This window comes from Marmota marmota, unplaced genomic scaffold, assembly GCF_001458135.2.
Source record: "Marmota marmota marmota unplaced genomic scaffold, marMar, whole genome shotgun sequence".
In the NCBI taxonomy this organism is placed as follows: domain Eukaryota; kingdom Metazoa; phylum Chordata; class Mammalia; order Rodentia; family Sciuridae; genus Marmota; species Marmota marmota.
Genome location: NW_026000082.1, coordinates 13,926,781 through 13,944,757, shown reverse-complemented (window position 1 = coordinate 13,944,757; position 17,977 = coordinate 13,926,781). Strand labels below are relative to the sequence as shown.

Below are 17,977 nucleotides of genomic sequence, written 5' to 3'. Positions count from 1 at the left end.
AAAAACAACATACTACAGGGACACAGCCACATCAATGTTTATAGCAGCACAATTCACAATAGCTAAACTGTGGAGCCAACCTAGATGCCCTTCAATGGATGAATGGATAAAAAAAATGTGGCATTTATACACAACAGAATATTACTCAGCACTAAAAAATAATAAGATCATGGCATTTGCAGGGAAATGGATGGCATTAAAGCAGGTTATGCTAAGTGAAGTTAGCCAATCTCAAAAAAACTAATGCCAAATGTCTTCTCTGATATAAAGGGGATGACTCAAAAAGGGGAAGAGAGAAAGAGCATGGGAAGAAGATTACCTCTATATAGGGAAGAGGGGTGGGAGGGAAAGGGAGGGAGAAAGGGAATTGCATGGATGGTAGAAGGAAACCCTCATTGTTATACAAAATACATGTATGAAGATGTGAATTTGGTGTCAACATATCCTGTATACAGAGATATAATAAATTGTGGTATAAAGGTATATTAAGAATTGTAATGCAAAAAAAATAATAAGAGAGCTCATGTAAAAAAATAAAAATTTTTAAAAAGTAGGAGTCAGAAGTGTATACATTAATAACATCATTATTATTATTATTATTATTATTATTATTATTTTAGTACCAGCACTTAACCACTGAGCCACATCCTCAGCCCCTGACTTGCTTAGGACCTTGCTAACTTGCTGAGGCTAGCTCTGAACTCTTAATCCTCCTGCCTCAGCCTCCCAAGCCACTGGGATTAGAGGCATGTGCCACCACACCTGGCTAATAACCTTATTTTTTATGTTAAGAAAATATAATGGGGGGCTGGAGCTGGGGCTCAGTGGTAGCGCACTTGCCTGGCATGTATGAGGCACTGGATTTGATTCTCAACACCTCATATAAATAGAGAAATAAAGGTCTATTAACAACTTAAAAAAAAAAATTTTTAAAAAGAAAATATACTTGGGGCTGGGGGTATAGTTCAGTGGTACAGCATTTGCCTCATACGCATGAGGCCCTGGGTTCAATCGTCAGCACCACATAAAAATAAGTAAATAAATAAACAAATAAAAATAAAGATATTGTGTCCATATACAACTAAAAAATTTTTTAAAAAAGAAAATATACCTATAAAAAAAATCATGTAAATTTGCCAAATATGATTTATCTCATTGATCTAAGGGTAGTTCACCCTGAGTTCCTCAATCTGACATTTTAAAGATTTTCTTCACTTAACAAATATTTGTTTTATATTAGAGTTAAAATAATTTCCAAAGTGTTTTCTCTCTTATATTTTTCCTTCTGTAAAGGCAAACGAGAGCAGAATGTAGATAAAATGAATTAAGAAGGAAACAAAAAAGCCAAAGAACAAAGAGAATAGGGTAAATCAGGGAAAAGCCATGAAACAGACTCAAGTAGCAACAGGGCACTATCTGTCACTAATTGGATATCCCCTGTCCATATACTCCCTTTCCAACACAATTGTATTTCCTGCTGTGTTCTCATTTTCAAAGAAAATTGGCAGTCTTAATTTTTAGAGAATGTGCTAAAGTTATTTCAAACAGTTTTAAATCTTAGAGTCACAAACCTCTATAAAGTTTGTTAAATGCTGGTGTGTCAAATGGATCCGTTAAATGCCCAAAGTTTGGTTTGGGTAACCCACTGAAAACAAAACAAATAAATTAAAATTTAAATGGCAAAAGTTTTTATAAGCAGTATCATTAGGGATATCTAATTGAATAATAATTATAATATATTCTACATTTTTGCTGACTGGCAGGCATTCTAGGCATAAACCAACAGTTGGCAATAAAGCCATTAATTCCTCAACTACACACTCTATTCTTAACCTCAGCTTCAATAACTAACATGCCTTTACAACTTACAAGATAGCAAATAATGAACTGAAGGGAGCCTACTCTCAGTTTTCATTGCCTCTATAAGCCCCATTCAATTTTAGTTCTCCCTATAAAAAAGTCATTCCAGAAAGAACATTTACACTAGAGATAATAATTTTCTTTTTAGTACTGGGGACTGAACCCAGAGGTGCTCTACCACTGAGCTACATCCCAGCCCTTTTTTATTTTGAAACAGAGTCTTGCTAAGATGCCGAGGCTGGCCTCAAACTCAAAATCTTCTGGCCTCAGGCTCCAGAGTCACCAGAATTACAGGCAAGATGATACTTTTCTTATTCAATAAATATATATGGAATGATTATTAGGTATAAAGCACTATATTAGGAACTGTGGTGTTTTAAAAACTCAGCCTCTTCTTCCAGGGGCTTCCAACCTGATTGAGAATAACTACACATTTCTTATAAAAATATGGCCAATACAAATTAGTATCACCTCAAAAACTCTTATTCTATATCATTAAGGAACCAAAGTTATTAATAATAGGAGAATTTTAAAAATGCTCATTAGGGACTGATAGAACCTAATGAATCCCTCAGAATCAGTATCTGTGATTTTATTAGTGAAAGATGTTTTTTTAATGAAAGACATTCCCATTTGTTATGGGACATTTCTATATCTCATATTCATTTCTTATCAGAAAAATAAAAAAATTAAATTAAATACCCCCCAAATTTGGCACGGCTTTAAATTATCTTCCCAGACATAAAAAGCACTGGTAATTTTCAATGGAAATTTATACAATACCAAAATAATAACCAATCAGTTGTTATTACAATTTTTTTTCCATAAATTTAAAATGACTATGTATTGGGATGATGAACTGGAAAAGCCACTAGCTTACTCACCTGATATTAAAAAAAAAAAAAGCAACAATAAAGTATCTTTCACTTATTTGTATTATTTTGATGAATCTAAGGTGGACAAAAATGTTAAGGAGCATCCTGAACTGATACATTATGTAATTTCTAATAAAAACCATTTTGGTTTAACAATCTGAAATAAGCTTTCTAGGTAATATGGAAAATCAGTCATCATCTACAGGTTTTTCTTTTATGGGGAAAAGCATACCACATTCCAAACAACTGACATTTAAAAAACAAGCTTTCAGAATACACAATTTGTTAGAGGCAGAAGACATATTATGGTTCTCACCATAGTACTTTCTTTCATTATTATGGTTTCAAACACCAAACACAGTAACAGAAAAGCTCTGAATAAATGTAAAAGAGGCATAATTTCTTCAGAATTATTGTTTACTATAAATTTATAAGCCTGTAGATTTCGACTATGGAAATGGGTTCTCCAACTTAAGTTTTCCCACTCAAAAGCTGTGTAATCTTGGCCAAAGTTATTAAAATTAAGTCTTAATTATGACATGTTTAAAAAAACAAAAGAAAAAAGCCTTTGTGGCTCATATAAAAAGATATGGTCTCTTAAATTCTAAAGTATATGACTTATAAAAAATAAGTAACTTACTTGTTTGGTATCTGGGAGAAGATTTCAGTCACCCAGTTTTCCAAAGTATCCAGTGTTTCTTGAACGGAAGAAAGGGACACATAATATTGTTATTCAATGTAGAAACAGAATTAGACTTTTCACAGATCTTTAGCTTCAAAACAAAGAGATATTTTAATTTGAGAATTACTTGCCAGTTCTTAATCAGTAATAAGTAACAGGAAAAGTAACAGCAGATAAAAAAAAAAACCTTAAGACACACAATTTTATTAGACTTCATTTCTCACTGGTAAACTTAGAAAAGGCACTCAAGTTCAAAAAAAGTGAGAGAGAGTTTTTGTTTATCATTAGGCTAGTGTGAAGGACCAAGAGAGAAGAAATATATCAACCATCCTCTTACACCCATTCCAAAACTTATACCCATTCCAAAACTGCTAGCTTCTAGGAAGGTCTCCCCAGACCTAACTTACTTCACTTGTATATACTACATTATACTTACTGAGGTTTTACCCTATAAGTCTCTTTTTTTATTTTAATTTTTTTTAGGTGTATGGACCTTTATTTTATTCATTTATTTATATGTGGTGCTGAGAATCGAACCCAGTGCCTCACACTAGGCAAGCGCTCTACCACTGAGCCACAGCATCAGCTCCCCTATAAGTCTTTTTGTTTCATTTATGTATGATTTCCATCTTGTTTTGATTCCTTTCTTACATTTCCTAAGAAATTTTTTGAAATTTTTAATAAGACACAAGATCTAAATGAAAAAGGAGATGTTTTAGCTTTATCAAGTGACCATCAGCGGAGTCACGTGAGTTTCACTAATTCTCAATTTTAAAAAGCCCAATTTAGAGCATGTGCTTAGCATGCAATAGGCCCTGAATTCAATCCTAGCACTCCCTCCCTCAAAAGATGCAAGATGCGAATATAACTAATCAAAATTTGAATTTATTCTATACTATTTATTCAGATGTTTAACTTTCAAGTAGCATAATAAATGTATAAGCTGCAAAATCTATGGAATCCAGATTGTATAAATGGTTTTCATTAAAACTATGGCTTATTTAAAAATTTTGCAATAAACATTTATAGTTCTTATTGGTTATCACAAAGGAAGAAAGTGCAAAAGAAACAATACACACTTGAAGAAAACTTCATGTATATGAAACAAGTTGCAACTATTAAAAATTATAAATTAATTTATACAACAAACTTGGAATTATCTGCATTAACAAATGTAAAAAGAATCAAGAAGCACATCTAAAATTTGAACAAAAGAATCTATCATACCATAACCAAAACTTTGTTAAATCAAAATAATGGACTATTTTGATCATAAATGCAAAATTTTTTTATATGTAACCCAAGTTAGCTTTGACCTTAATGTTGACAATATAGAGGGCAAAATTTAATAAAAAGGAGACTCACTTAAGGTTAAAGAATTAGCTTTTCCAGAGGAAATCTGCTAAATGTAAGATTATGTTAAAAGGAAGCAACTGACTTTGAAAAACAGCCTAAAGAGGTGAAAATGTAAAGAAAACAAAAGAAAGCTTCCATAATTCTCTTAATGAGAAAAAGTTAACGAGTTACTGAAGATAATAATACAAGATAGAAAGGAGTAGGAGTATTCATCAATCTTTTATAATTAAGATACTTCTATCATTGTCACTATAATTGATTTCAATCATGCCAATTTAAAGGACCTTATGTGAAGATGGACAGACAACTTGCCCTGTAAGAGTTTATAATCAGGGGCTGGGATTGTAGCTCAGTGGTAAAGCGCTTGCCTAGCACATGTGAGGCTCTGGGTTCGATCCTCGGTACCACATAAAAATAACATTTTTATAATAATAACATTGTATACAACCTCCAACTAAAATAAATTTTTTAAAAAAGAGTTTATAATCAACAGAAATTAAATGTAAAACCACAGAAACAGAACATCTGAACTTGGCTTAAAAAGCCAATTCATAAAGCCAGGTGTGGTGGTGTCTGCCTGTAGTCTCAGCTGAGAAGCTGAGGCAAGAGGATCACTTGAACCTAGGAGTTCAAGGCTAGCCTGAGAAACAGCAAGATCTTCATCTCAAGAAAAAAAAAAAAAAGCTTAATTCTTGATCTATCAGTGTTATCAGTATACTCACAGACAACATAGACTAGCCTGTAGATACATCCATTTCTACAAGAGAAAAACATCTGCACTGGTCTGTGGTGTAGCTCAGCGATTTGATCCCCAGCACCATAGGGGAGGTAAACATACCGCGAAGTATATTAAGTGCTAGAGTAAACTGTATGTAATTATGATTTTATTTTACTTTTTTTTTAGTTATTGATAGACCTTTATTTATTTATACGTGGTGCTGAGAATCAAACCCAGAGCCTCACATATGCCAGGCAAGTGCACTACCGCTGAGCCCCAGCCCCAGCCCTAGCCCTGCAATTATGATCCAATGCTGCATCTTTACATTTGTTTACATTTCTCTCCATAGTGAATAATGACATGTATGGTCTATAAGTTTTTGCATAAGTTTTGATAAATCTTAACTTTTATTTTTATTTTTTAATATTTATTTTTTAGTTGTAGTTGGACACAATACATCCACTTCATTTGTTTATTTTTATGTGGGGCTAAGGATCAAGCCCAGGGCCTTGTGCTAGGCGAGCACTCTATCACTGAGCCACAACCCCAGCCCAAATCTTAACTTTTAATTTTCCCTCCAATACCAGTGATTAAACTCAGGATCACTTTACTACTGAAGCTACCCTAGTTTCTTTAAATTTTGAAATAAGGTCTTACTTAGCTGCAAAGACTGATCTTAAACTTGCGGTCCTCCTGCCTCAGCCTCTGGAGTAGCTGGGACTACAAACACTCACCATCGTTCCCAGCTATATTTTAACATTTTATAATAAATGTCTATATTTCCTGGCAACAAATAATAAACTAGACCATTATCTATCTATATTTTATGCATTCATCACATACCAAATAAAATTTTTCAAAATTTTTAGACTGTATGTTTCTCTACAAGTTTTTTCAAACTGTTGTGGATCTTAAAAAAAAAAAAAAGTCAGATAAGTGGACTCAATGCAGTTTCCATACTGTTGTTCAAGGATTAACTGTACTTCAGAATAATTCTAAAGATAATATTACCTTTGGATTGAACCACTAATGTCATGTAATGAGCAGAGTAGTAATGCATCCAGAATTCTCTCAATCTAGCATGTGTATCAATATTATTCTTTTTTGGTTCATGCTTGAGAGTCTCAGCATTTCCTGTAAAAAGTTGGAAAAAAAATTATAAAAGTAACTAAAATCACTTTTTTGTTAAAAGTCTTCTACACCAACAATGCATCTTCTGCCACTTTACTTGACCTATGAAGAAATGCAAGCAACAAGAATATTGAATAGTGTATAATAATAAACAAAAATTCTTAAGGAACAATTCTGAAGTATATTTTAATACACAAGGAATTCACCTCTGGTTAGGAATACCTCAACAGCAGACAAGAAATAAATAAGCTTCCTTGCTTAATAGTCTAATACTCAATTCAGTTTACCCTCTGAATTAGTTTATTAATATTCTGCCTAATTCTTAAAAATAAAGCAAATAAAGCCAGAATATTCAGGGAAGTACAATATATTTGAAATATACTTTATTTATTATTGCTTTGTTTTAAGTATATTCTAGATGAACTCATCCCAGTTTCTACTCTATTGGTTAAAAGGATTAATATTAGGCTATAAATGAATTCTACCACCAATAAAAAGCCATTATGAAAAATAGATAAACAGCTTACCAGTTAAAATAAAATTAGATCATAATTCATACTTAATGACCTTCTGTTGAAAAGTTCTCTAGCCACCCCAAAAAGCAAAAGGAACTTAGCTACCCTAGCTTTATAATTTTAATTTATCACCTTTTCTTTTCTTTTCTTTTCTTTTTTTAAAAGAGAGAGTGAGAGAGAGAGAGAGAGAGAGAGAGAGATAATTCCATTATTTATTTTTTAGTTATCGGCGGACACAACATCTTTGTTTGTATGTGGTGCTGAGGATCGAACCCGGGCCGCACGCATGCCAGGCAAGCGCGCTACCGCTTGAGCCACATCCCCAGCCCAACCTTTTCTTATTCTCAATCTTTCTTACCTAGAAAATATGAAATATTATTATTTAGTATCTTACCCCAAAAAAACTTGCCCATAGGATGTCCAGGTCTAGCAAGGCTCCCAAACAACATTTCTTTCCTGTTTGCATCAGATGGTCTTGCAAGTTGATATTCTGTCATTTTAAAGAAATACTTTTAATAAAATTAAATTCTAGTATCTGTTCTAATTTTTTTGAAATTCAAGCTTACAGAACTTAAAACAAGTAAGTAACAAAAATTAATTTTTATAAATCACTTAAGACTGAAGTTGAGAACTTAATGACTTAGGCCTAGCTTTATCACTTAATCTGTCACTTTGGGTAAATCAATCACCTTTCTAGAGTTTTCTCCTATTTTTCAAATGAAATAAGGCAGTTATGATCTAAAGGTTTCAGCTCTAGGTTACTATGTCCAAGAATTTACTGAACAAAGTACTAATAAAATATTAAACCAGCAGGGCATGGTTTAATTACATGCCTGTAATCCCAGTGGCTTGGGAAGCTGAGGAAGGAGGATCACAAGTTAAAGGCCAGCCTTAGCAAGTTAACAAGACTCTGTCTCAAAATAAAAAAGGGCTGAAGGTGTATGCTCAGTGGTAGTGTGTCCCTGGGTTTAATCCCCAGTATCAAAATTCAATTCAATTAGATTCAATTAAATTTAATTCATGTTAATACCTAATCCCTAATGGGTAGAGACCTCAAGAATGAGATTACTGCCCTTATGAAAGAGATAATCCCAAAGAGCTTCCTCATCTCCTCTGCCATGTAAAGACACAGGGCAAAGATGACTGCCTATGAACCAGGAATTGGGCCTTCACTAAATATTCAAAACTGCCAGGGCTTTGATCTTGAACTTCTCAGTTACCAGAACTGTGAGAAATAAATTTCTGTTGTTTATATGCCACCCAGCCTGTGATATTCTGTTAAAGCATCTAAAACAGGCTAGGAGAGCTAGAATTCCAGTTCTGTTACTAACTAAACTGTTCACCCTTGAGGAATTTATCTAACTTACATTTCTGTATCTATAAAATGAACAACAGGACTTAGTTCATATGATTTTTATAAGGAGTAAATATTAAATTTTTTTGGTTGTAGATAGACACTATATCTTTATTTATTTATTTTTATGTGGTGCTAAAGATCAAACCCAGTGCTTCATATGTGTGAGGTAAACACTCTACCACTGAGCTACAACTCCAGCCCCAAGGATTAAGTAATTAAAAAAAAAAATTTAATGAATACCTACTGTGTTGTTAGGTACTACTGAAATAGTTATTGGGAGTAGAAATTTGAATAAACAGTAAAAGGAGCCAAGTCCATGGCCTCAGAGAGTTTAAATTCAGGCAGAGGAGAGAAGCAATAAACAAATGAACAAATGTTTTCAGATAATATCAATTAGAGATGGGTGCTGAGAGGTCCCAGCTTCCTAAGGAGTCACTCAAGCTAAGGGTTGGCTCCAGCTATACTTGAAAGACAAAACAGGAGTTTTCTGGGCAAAGATAGGAAGAAGAGTGTGTAAAATATTCTAAGGAGAAAATGGGGAAGGAGAATATGCCAACTCCAAAAAAGAGAAAGAAGGTTAATATGGTCAAACAAAGGTCAGAATCAAAGCAGAGGCCAGGAAAAAAAAAAAAAGGAAAAAAAGTCTAGACAAGAGATATGCAGGATGGCTGATGCTGTAGCTCAGTGGGAGAGTGCTTATCTGGCATGTGTGAGAGGCACTGGGTTCGATCCTTAGCATCACATAAAAATAAACAAAATAAAGGCAAAGGCATGGCGGAGAGGGGAGATAAGCAGGAAATAAATTTTGAAAGGGTCTAGGTAAGACCTTTGAGAAGTATAAAATGTGTATGAATATAGCTCTTGGTATCATATAGTCAATACTGACTATAGATCTTTGGTAAAATAACTGATTTTGGGTCTTGGGGTTACTTATTAATCCCTCTAAGCCTCAATTTTACCATTAGTCAAATAAGGATAATGGGGATAACAATCACAATAATGCAAATAATAAATGTTCAAAAAATGATGTCAATTATTTATCATGGAATAATGTAGTGCATTGCAGATGCTTAATCAAGGGAATTGACATTATCAGATTTGGACTCCTAGTAAACTCATTCTGTATGAAAATATAAATAATGGATTGAAGGTCACCAAGAATAGAACCAGAAAAAAAAACAGTTACAAGTCCTTACTACTATATTTGGTGAGAGAACAGAAACTAAAGTGAAAGTAGAAACAGAAGCAGAAGTAAACATATTCAAGAAAATACTTTAATTATAAGTCATGAAGGCTAATCCAAAGATGATTCAATAAAAAGTATAGTCACAGCTTCAACAGAGTATTTTTTTCTTTTCTTAAAGTCTCTGTAAAAATATGAAGATATGGCTACAACATAAAAGAAGCAACTCCATTACTGAAGATGTCCATGTCCGAGGCCAAGGGTATAGCTTAGTAGAAAAGTGCTTGCCTAGCATGAAAACATCTTCCCTAGAGCATCCAAAAGAAAAACTACCCTAGGGAAACATTTTAGAATTCTGACCTCCAAATCTGCAAAAAAATAAACCTGTTTTATTTTAAGCCGCTGAATTCTAGTAATTTGCTTAGCAGCAACAGGTAACTAATATCACAGATATGTAAACATATCTACAAAAAGGAATTTAATTACATGGCAGGTTATGATAATTATAATGTTGTATCTCATTCATTAAGTCTCATATGCTAAAAAAGCTAGTATTCTTAACACTACTGACCCATTCAATTTAAAAAACTAGATAAATAATAAAAATTCATTATATCTGAACACCCAGAGACCACAATCTTCCACATGATTAGATAAAAGGGCTTTGTTCATATCCTTCATTCAATCACTGAGACATATTATAGTTAATTATGTGAGAGTATGAGCTAATATTAAAATAGTTAAATTTTAAGAATAATTTTTGCCAAAATCTTGTTTTATCAATAAATAAATCCCACCTTAAAAACTTACCTTGTGGATATGTCCTACGAGCATGTTAAATGTATTCAAGAAAACTAAAACACTGAGCAAATCTATATGCATTATGCTGATAAATGCTTATAAACATATATGTACACACCCTTCAATGAAAGAATAGACCAAAAATAGATAATCTACACAAGGAACAGTAATAAAGTATTGAAGTCAGTATTATTTAACAAAAGGCCAGGAAAGAATTAATTTCTTCCACAAACAGAAGGAGACAAATAAAGGGAAAGGATTCTATTGGATGAATCTGTCTGGACCCTCCAAATCTTTATATATATGGAACTGGCCATCTAAGCATGCAGGCAAAGAAAGTCATTAAATGAAACAAGTAACAGAAGAATGATAGAAGAAAGACTCTCACATGTAAATGGAATAGAAAAAATAACATTTGATTATTCAGCTCTCTAAACTGGTTAATGAGGGCCTGGAGATGTGGCTCAGGCGGTAGCAAGCTCGCCTGGCATGTGTTCAATCCTCAGCACCACATACAAAAAAAAAAAAAAAACACACAAAAGATGTTGTGTCCACCAAAAAATAAAAAATAAATATTAAAAAATTCTCTCTATCTCTCTCTCTCTCTTAAAAAAACAAACTGGTTAATGAACATTTAAGTAACATGTCATATCAGTTATAATAGATCACAAATTGAAATTTAGGTCGTCTATCATTAAAACAAAAAAATAATTGAGCAAAAACCAAAGCCCAACAGGGATTTTGCCATAAGTTCATCTTAAACCAAAACAAACTAGTATGTGTGCATGCATAATGTAATGAAGCATAATAAAATATATTCTGATTTACACTTGTAGTATCTAATTAAAATTTTTTTTTTTTTTTTTTTTTTTGGTGCTACTGGGGATTTAAACTCAGGGCGTTATGGATGCTTGGCAAGTACCCCACCACTGAGCTTCATCCCTAGCACTTTTTATTTTTTTATTTTTTTGAGTCAGGATCTTGCTAAGTTGACCAGACTCATCCCAAACGTAGGATCTTTCTGCCTCAGTCTCCTGAATAACTGGGATTACAGGTATGTAGCACTGTGTCTGGCCCCGAGGTCTACATTTTTAAACACTGATTTAACCCATTCTAGAGCCTATAGGAAAAAAAACATACTAGAAAGCATTTAAGAAACACAGATAGGGTTGGGGATGTAGCTCAGTGGTAGAGCACTTGCCTAGCATATGCAAGGCTTTGGGTTCAATCCCCAGCATCACACACATCAACAAAAAGACACAGATAATAGTTATTCAGTCTCAAAACTTGATAAGGGTTTTCAGAACTTTCCTTAGTAATTTTGGCTTTCCATTTGTTCAAAAAAATATCTGGGTCTAAACTAAAACAGATTTTGGTAGGCAAGTAAAATGAAGTAATAAACTTGATTTAAAGAAACTACTAAAGCTAAGAGGCAAATAAGCTATCCTATCCTCTGTTACAAATAAATTGAGGGTCATAGCTAGTGACATTTCTATAAGTTAAACAAAGATGTGGTGACTTCCAGACAAATGGCTTTTTGGCCATGTGTGGTTTACTCAGCCTACTCAATGTATTAAGTCATTATTAGACCTAGACACTGAATCAAGCCAAGGAAGAAAATACTATAAAAACAAACAAATACAGACATCTTGATTCTTCAGTTGGTACAAGCCAAACCTAACCTATATAAATTCAAAGTTTCCCCAACTCTACTAGTACTACTTATACTACATAATTCTAATGCTAAAATAAAGCAAGTAATGTTATTCTACAATGGTAATGTTTATGGTATAAAGCTCTAATGAACCTCACCCTATTGAAAATAGTGGAAGTCCTTATTGTTTACATTCTTTAAATCCCAAAGTTAAGAGAAATGGTCAAGAAGTAAAATTAAATGCATTTCCTGCTCAGGGATTTATTTCTTCATCCATAGATATATAACAATTGTTTTTGTAACTAACAAAATTTAAGACACAAAGCACCTATACACAACAAATAACAAGTAACAAAAGAAAAACTATAATAAATATCAGGACAGTATACTTGAAGCCTCAGAAAAATGTCTATTCACACAGAAAGAGTAAGAGAACTTTTAAAGCTTTAATACCTAATTAGCTTGAAGAAATTGGCTACTATCTTCCTGTGTACACTCGCTTGTAATCCTAGCAATTCAGGAGACTGAGGAAGAAGTACTGGAAGTTCGGAGGCCAGCCTCAGTAACTTAGGGAGAACTTCAGCAATTTAGCAAGACCCTGTCTCAAAAACTAAAAAGAGCTGGGGATATAGTTCAGTGGTAGAGCCCCACTGGGTTCAATCCCCAAAACAAAAAAAGAAAAGAATTAGGCTACTGTCTTGCAAAAGATTAGCCACTATGGTAAAATTCTGAAAAAACAAACCATGAGTAAGCTAAATTCTAGTATTCTTTTGAAATTACTTCAATTCTAACCTGAATAAGAAATTTATCTCCTTCAGGAATTAATATGACATATTTATCTCAATATTGCCCTTTAAGATATAAAGATAAAATGGCCTAGGGATAAACAATGATAAATGTGCTAAATAACTGGTTCAATAAGGAAAGAAATCATTAAAAGACATGAAGCACTTTTTTTTACCACTATCAACAGCTTCAACTTCACGGTCAATTGCATCTCTGATCATTAGTGGATGGATGAAGAACTGGGCCCATCTGAAAAACAAACAAGATAGACATTTCTGGTTTTGTTCAGTTTCATCAATCAACATCTATTTTTTAATTAAGAAATTTTGCTAAAATGGAAATTTAGTTCACAAATATAAAATCAAAATAACATTCTGCATTTCTGTATTAAAAAATCTACAAACATTCATTATAAAATATAATAAGCACTTATAGAGAAAAGTACATAAAACAAACACACAGAAAATGTATAAATATACAGACTAATGTATAACTACAAGAAAAACATATGAGTGCCCCACTCAGGTGAAGAAAGAGACCATATGACAACTACCCTTTCCTCAAAATTATCCTGAATATTATGGCAATCATCTCTCTGCTTTTGTTTATATTTTACAACCTGCAGTTTTTGTCAACCTTTTTCTTCATCATCAACCCTAAGGAGCCTTTTTAGAAATTTTCTCTCATCTACTCCATCCCCTACCATTGACTGACTGATTATTAATTTTGCAGTTAGGAGGGCGGAATCCAGGGCCTCACACATGCTAAGCAAGCATTTTACCACTTACAATTTACCAATTACATCCCAAGAGGCCCCTATGATATCTTTTTTTAAATTTATCTTTTAGTTGTAGATGGACACGATATCTTTCTTTATTTTTATGTGCTGCTGAGGATCAAACCCAGTGCCTCACACATGCCAGGCAAGCGCTCTACCACTAAGCCAAAACCTCAGCCCAGTATCTTTGCTTTTTTAGCCTATTGCATTTTCCTATTTTTAGAATCACCTAATCTACATAATACTAAATAAACTTTCTGAGATTGTGGTTGGAGTATCACTGAATGTACATATCAAGAGAACTGACACCCTTTATAAAAATGAGAGTTTGAATGCACAAATAATACTCTCCACTTACATAGGTCTTTAATAATTCTCAATAAAGTTTAGTGTATTTCTACTACATAATCTTATGCTGTTTTTGGAAGATTCCTGGGTGCCTGATTATTTTTAATGATATTATAAAGATTTATTTTAGTGTCATAACTCTACTACATAAAAATAGTACTGAGATATATAAATATGTGCATGTCTGTATGTATAATTAAATATATTCTGCCTTTTAATCCCAACGACTCAGATGGCTGAGGCAGGAGGATCACAAGTTCAAGGGCAACCTGAACAACTCAGCAAGGCTCTAAGCAACTTAATGAGAAACTGTCTCAAAAGAAAATATTATAACGGCTGAAGATGTTGCTCTGTGGTTAAGTGCCCCTGGGTTCTATTCCTAGTACAAAAAAAAAAAAAAATCTCATTTTAATTTTAGTACTGGGGAATGAACCCAAGACCTCACACATGCTAGGCAAGCACTCTACCTCTGAGCTACATTCTCCAACACTTTTATTCTCCTTAAATTTTTTATCTTGAGAACTGGTTTAAGTTGCCAAGACTAGCCTCAAACTTCTGATATTCTTGCCTCAGTTTTAAGTAGCTGGGATGACAGGTGTGCACCATCAAACCTGGTATTTATTTATTTGTGTTTTTTTGCGGCGGGGGCAGGTGGTACTAGGGATTAAGCTAAGGGATGCTTTATCACTGAGCTACATCTCCACTCCTTTCTATATTTTTATTTTGACACAGGATCTCAGTAAGTTGCTGAGGCTAACCTTGAACTTGTGCTCCACCTGCTCTAGTCAACCTAGTTGCTGGGATTACAGGCATGCACCACTGTGCCCACTGCAGCAACTTTTTATTTTGTAGTCAATCTACCTTTCTGAATTCTCTTGTTGAAATTAATAATTTAGCTGAGTGCGGTGGCACATGCCTGTAATCCCAGTGGCTAGGTAGTTCAAGGCTAGCCTCAGCAACTGAGCAAGGCCATAAGCAACTTACTGAAACACCGTCTCAAAAAATAAATAAATAAAAATAAAAAGGGCTGGAGAGAACTGGGGTTTTAGCTCAGTGGTAAAGCACCTCGCATGTATGAGATACTGGGTTCAATTCTCAGCACCACATAAAAATAAATAAATGTAATAAAGATATTGTGTCCATCTACAACTAAAAAAAATGTTTTTTTAAAAAAAGGGCTGGAGATGTGGCTGAGTGGGAAAGAGCCCCTGGGTTCAAATCCCCCTACAAATAATAATGATATAGCTGTAGAAGATTTTGAATTTTTTATGTATCATCTGCTATGACAGTTTTGTGTTTAGCATCTCCCCCCCCACTAACTTGTATTAGAAATGATAACTACAGATCACCACAGATTGTATCTGTCTTGTTTCCGATCTCAAGTTAAAATTTTTCAAGTTTTCACCATTGAACTGTTTACCAGTTATCATGAGAAAATGGTCTTATACTGTTTGCTAAGAACATCTTTAAAAATAGGTACTGAAATTCATCATACATTTTCTACAAATTATTGAGATGTATTTTCTCCTTTGATATGACAATGTGATGAACTACATTAATTCGTTATGTTACATTACTTCATTTTTCTAGGATGAACTCAGTGTTGACATACTGTCCTTATATATTGCTATTTGTGGGTGAGCCTGGCCTATAATTTTTTCTAAAAAAAACATGCTAGCTTCATAAATAAGGAGTTATTATTTCTTTCAGTTTTGGTAGTATTCTAAACCTAAAAACTTATAAGAAATTTTCATTACTGATTTCCTTTCTTTGATGGTTATAAGATTACTTGAACTTTTAAACTATTTCTTCTTATTTCTGTGTTAGTTTTATAAATTTGTGTGTGTGTGTGTGTGTGTGTGTGTGTGTGTGTGTGTTTTACTGGTGATTGAAGCCAGGACATTGCACATGCTAGGCAAATGCTCTATCACTGAGCTACATCCCCAAACCCTTTTTATTTTTTATTTTGAGACAGTCTCCCTAAGTTGCCCAGGTTGGCCTTGAACTTGCAGTCCTCCTGTCTCAGTCTCCTATACAGCTGAAATTATAAGCATGCAAGACTGTGTCCAGCTAAAATCTGTATTTCTAAGAACTTACGTACTTCACCTAATTTTGTTTTCACTTCCTGACAGAGGTTGTTCAAAATCTTATTAGACTTCCTTCCAAGGGCTGAGGTTGTGGCCCAGTGGTAAAGCACTTGCCTAGCATATGTAAGGCACTAAGTTCAATCCTCAGCACCACATAAGGATAAATAAATAAAATAGAAGTATTGTGTCCATCTTCAACTAAAAAAAAAAAAATCTTATTATGCTTTCAATATCTGCAAAAGCATATTTATTTTCATTCCTGATATTTGCACATACATGTTTTTTCTTGACCAGTCTTATGAAAGGCTTATCTATGAGTGGTATTTTTGTTTTGTTTTGTTTTTCCAAAAAATGAACATTAAGCTATCTTAAAATTCTGTTTGCATCAAGATATAATTTGGCCTGGGAATGTAGCTCAGTGATATAGTGCTTGCCTAGCATGTGTGAGGCCCTGGAGTTCAATCCCATTATCACAAAAATAAATAAATAAATAAAATAAAAATTTCACATACCATAGAACTCCCCCTTTAAAGTATATGACTAGGGAAACTGTACTCTTTAATAAGAGTGATTCTACATTTTCCCTTACCCAAGCTCTGGACAACAAATGGTTGTCAATTCTGGACAGTTAATATAAATGGAATCATACATTGTGGATTTTTTTCTTTTTGTTGTTTTGTTTTGTTTTTTGGGTTGGCTTCTTTCACTTGATATATAATGTTTTCAAGGTTCATCCACACTGTAGCATGTATCAAACTTCATTACCTATAGACAAGTAATATTTCATTGTTTGAAATATTTTATTTATTCATTCATAAATTAATAGAAATTTGGGCTGTTTCCACATTTGCCCTGTTATGAAAAATGCTACAACGAACATTCATGCACAAGATTTTGTGTAGACGATATTATGTACTAAAAGTACAACGGCTAGGTCATATAATAATTTTTTGATCAATATATCAACATTGTAAACGCTATATATGCTAAACCCAAGGCCAGCATCATTCTAAATGGAGAAAAATTGAAAGCATTCCCTCTAAAAACTGGAACAAGACAGGGATGCCCTCTTCACCACTACTGTTCAACATAGTCCTAGAAACCCCAGTTAGAGGAATTAGACAAAAGAAAGAAATTAAAGGTATATGAATAGGAAGAGCTCAAACTATTCTTATTTGCTGAAGACATGATTCTATATTTAGAAGACCCAAAAAACTCCAACAGAAAGCTTCTAGAACTAGGGGCTGAGGTTGTGGCTCAGCGGTAGAGCACTTGCCTTACATGGGTGAGGCGCTGGGTTTGATCCTCAGTACCACATAAAAATACATAAATAAAATAAAGGTATTGTGTCCAACTACAACTAAAAAAATAAATATTTTTTTAAAAAGCAAGCTTCTAGAACTCATAAATGACTTCAGCAAAATAGCAGGATATAAAATCAACACCCATAAATCAAATGCATTCCTATGTATCAATGATGAATCCATTGAAAGAGAAATTAGGAAAACTACCCTATTGACAATACCCTCAAAAAATAAAATACTTGGGAATCAATCTAATAAAAGAGGTGAAAAACCTCTACAAAACAACAGAACACTAAAGAAAGAAATTGAAGAAGACCTTAGAAGACTGAAAGATCTCCCATGTTCTTGGATAGGCAGAATTAATATTGTCAAAAATGGCTATACTACCAAAAGCGCTATACAGACTTAATGAAATTCCTATTAAAATTCCAATGATGTTCCTCATAGAAATAGAAAAAGCAGTCATGAAATTCATTTGAAAAAGTAAGAGGCCTAGAATAGCAAAAGCAATCCTTAGTGAGAAAAGCGACACAGACTTTAAA

General features: G+C 33.5%; 1 protein-coding gene and 1 long non-coding RNA gene across 4 annotated transcripts in view; one reads left to right on the top strand and one right to left on the bottom strand.

Moving 5' to 3' along the window:
• Nrdc (nardilysin convertase) overlaps positions 1-17,977 on the bottom strand; it is an 89,007-nt gene that overhangs the window by 34,356 nt on the left and 36,674 nt on the right. For all 3 annotated transcript variants that reach the window (XM_015485007.2, XM_048815396.1, XM_015485008.2), the window contains 5 exons: positions 13,094-13,167; positions 7,532-7,627; positions 6,503-6,625; positions 3,376-3,433; positions 1,572-1,645 (listed from right to left, as the gene is read on the bottom strand). In XM_015485007.2, coding sequence (XP_015340493.1) covers positions 1,572-1,645; positions 3,376-3,433; positions 6,503-6,625; positions 7,532-7,627; positions 13,094-13,167 — 425 coding nt within the window. The remainder of the gene's footprint in view (positions 1-1,571; positions 1,646-3,375; positions 3,434-6,502; positions 6,626-7,531; positions 7,628-13,093; positions 13,168-17,977) is intronic.
• Positions 1,808-17,403, top strand: LOC125620387. Its single transcript, XR_007352013.1, has 3 exons — positions 1,808-1,942; positions 4,125-4,129; positions 17,393-17,403. It is a non-coding gene; the product is annotated as an uncharacterized LOC125620387 (long non-coding RNA).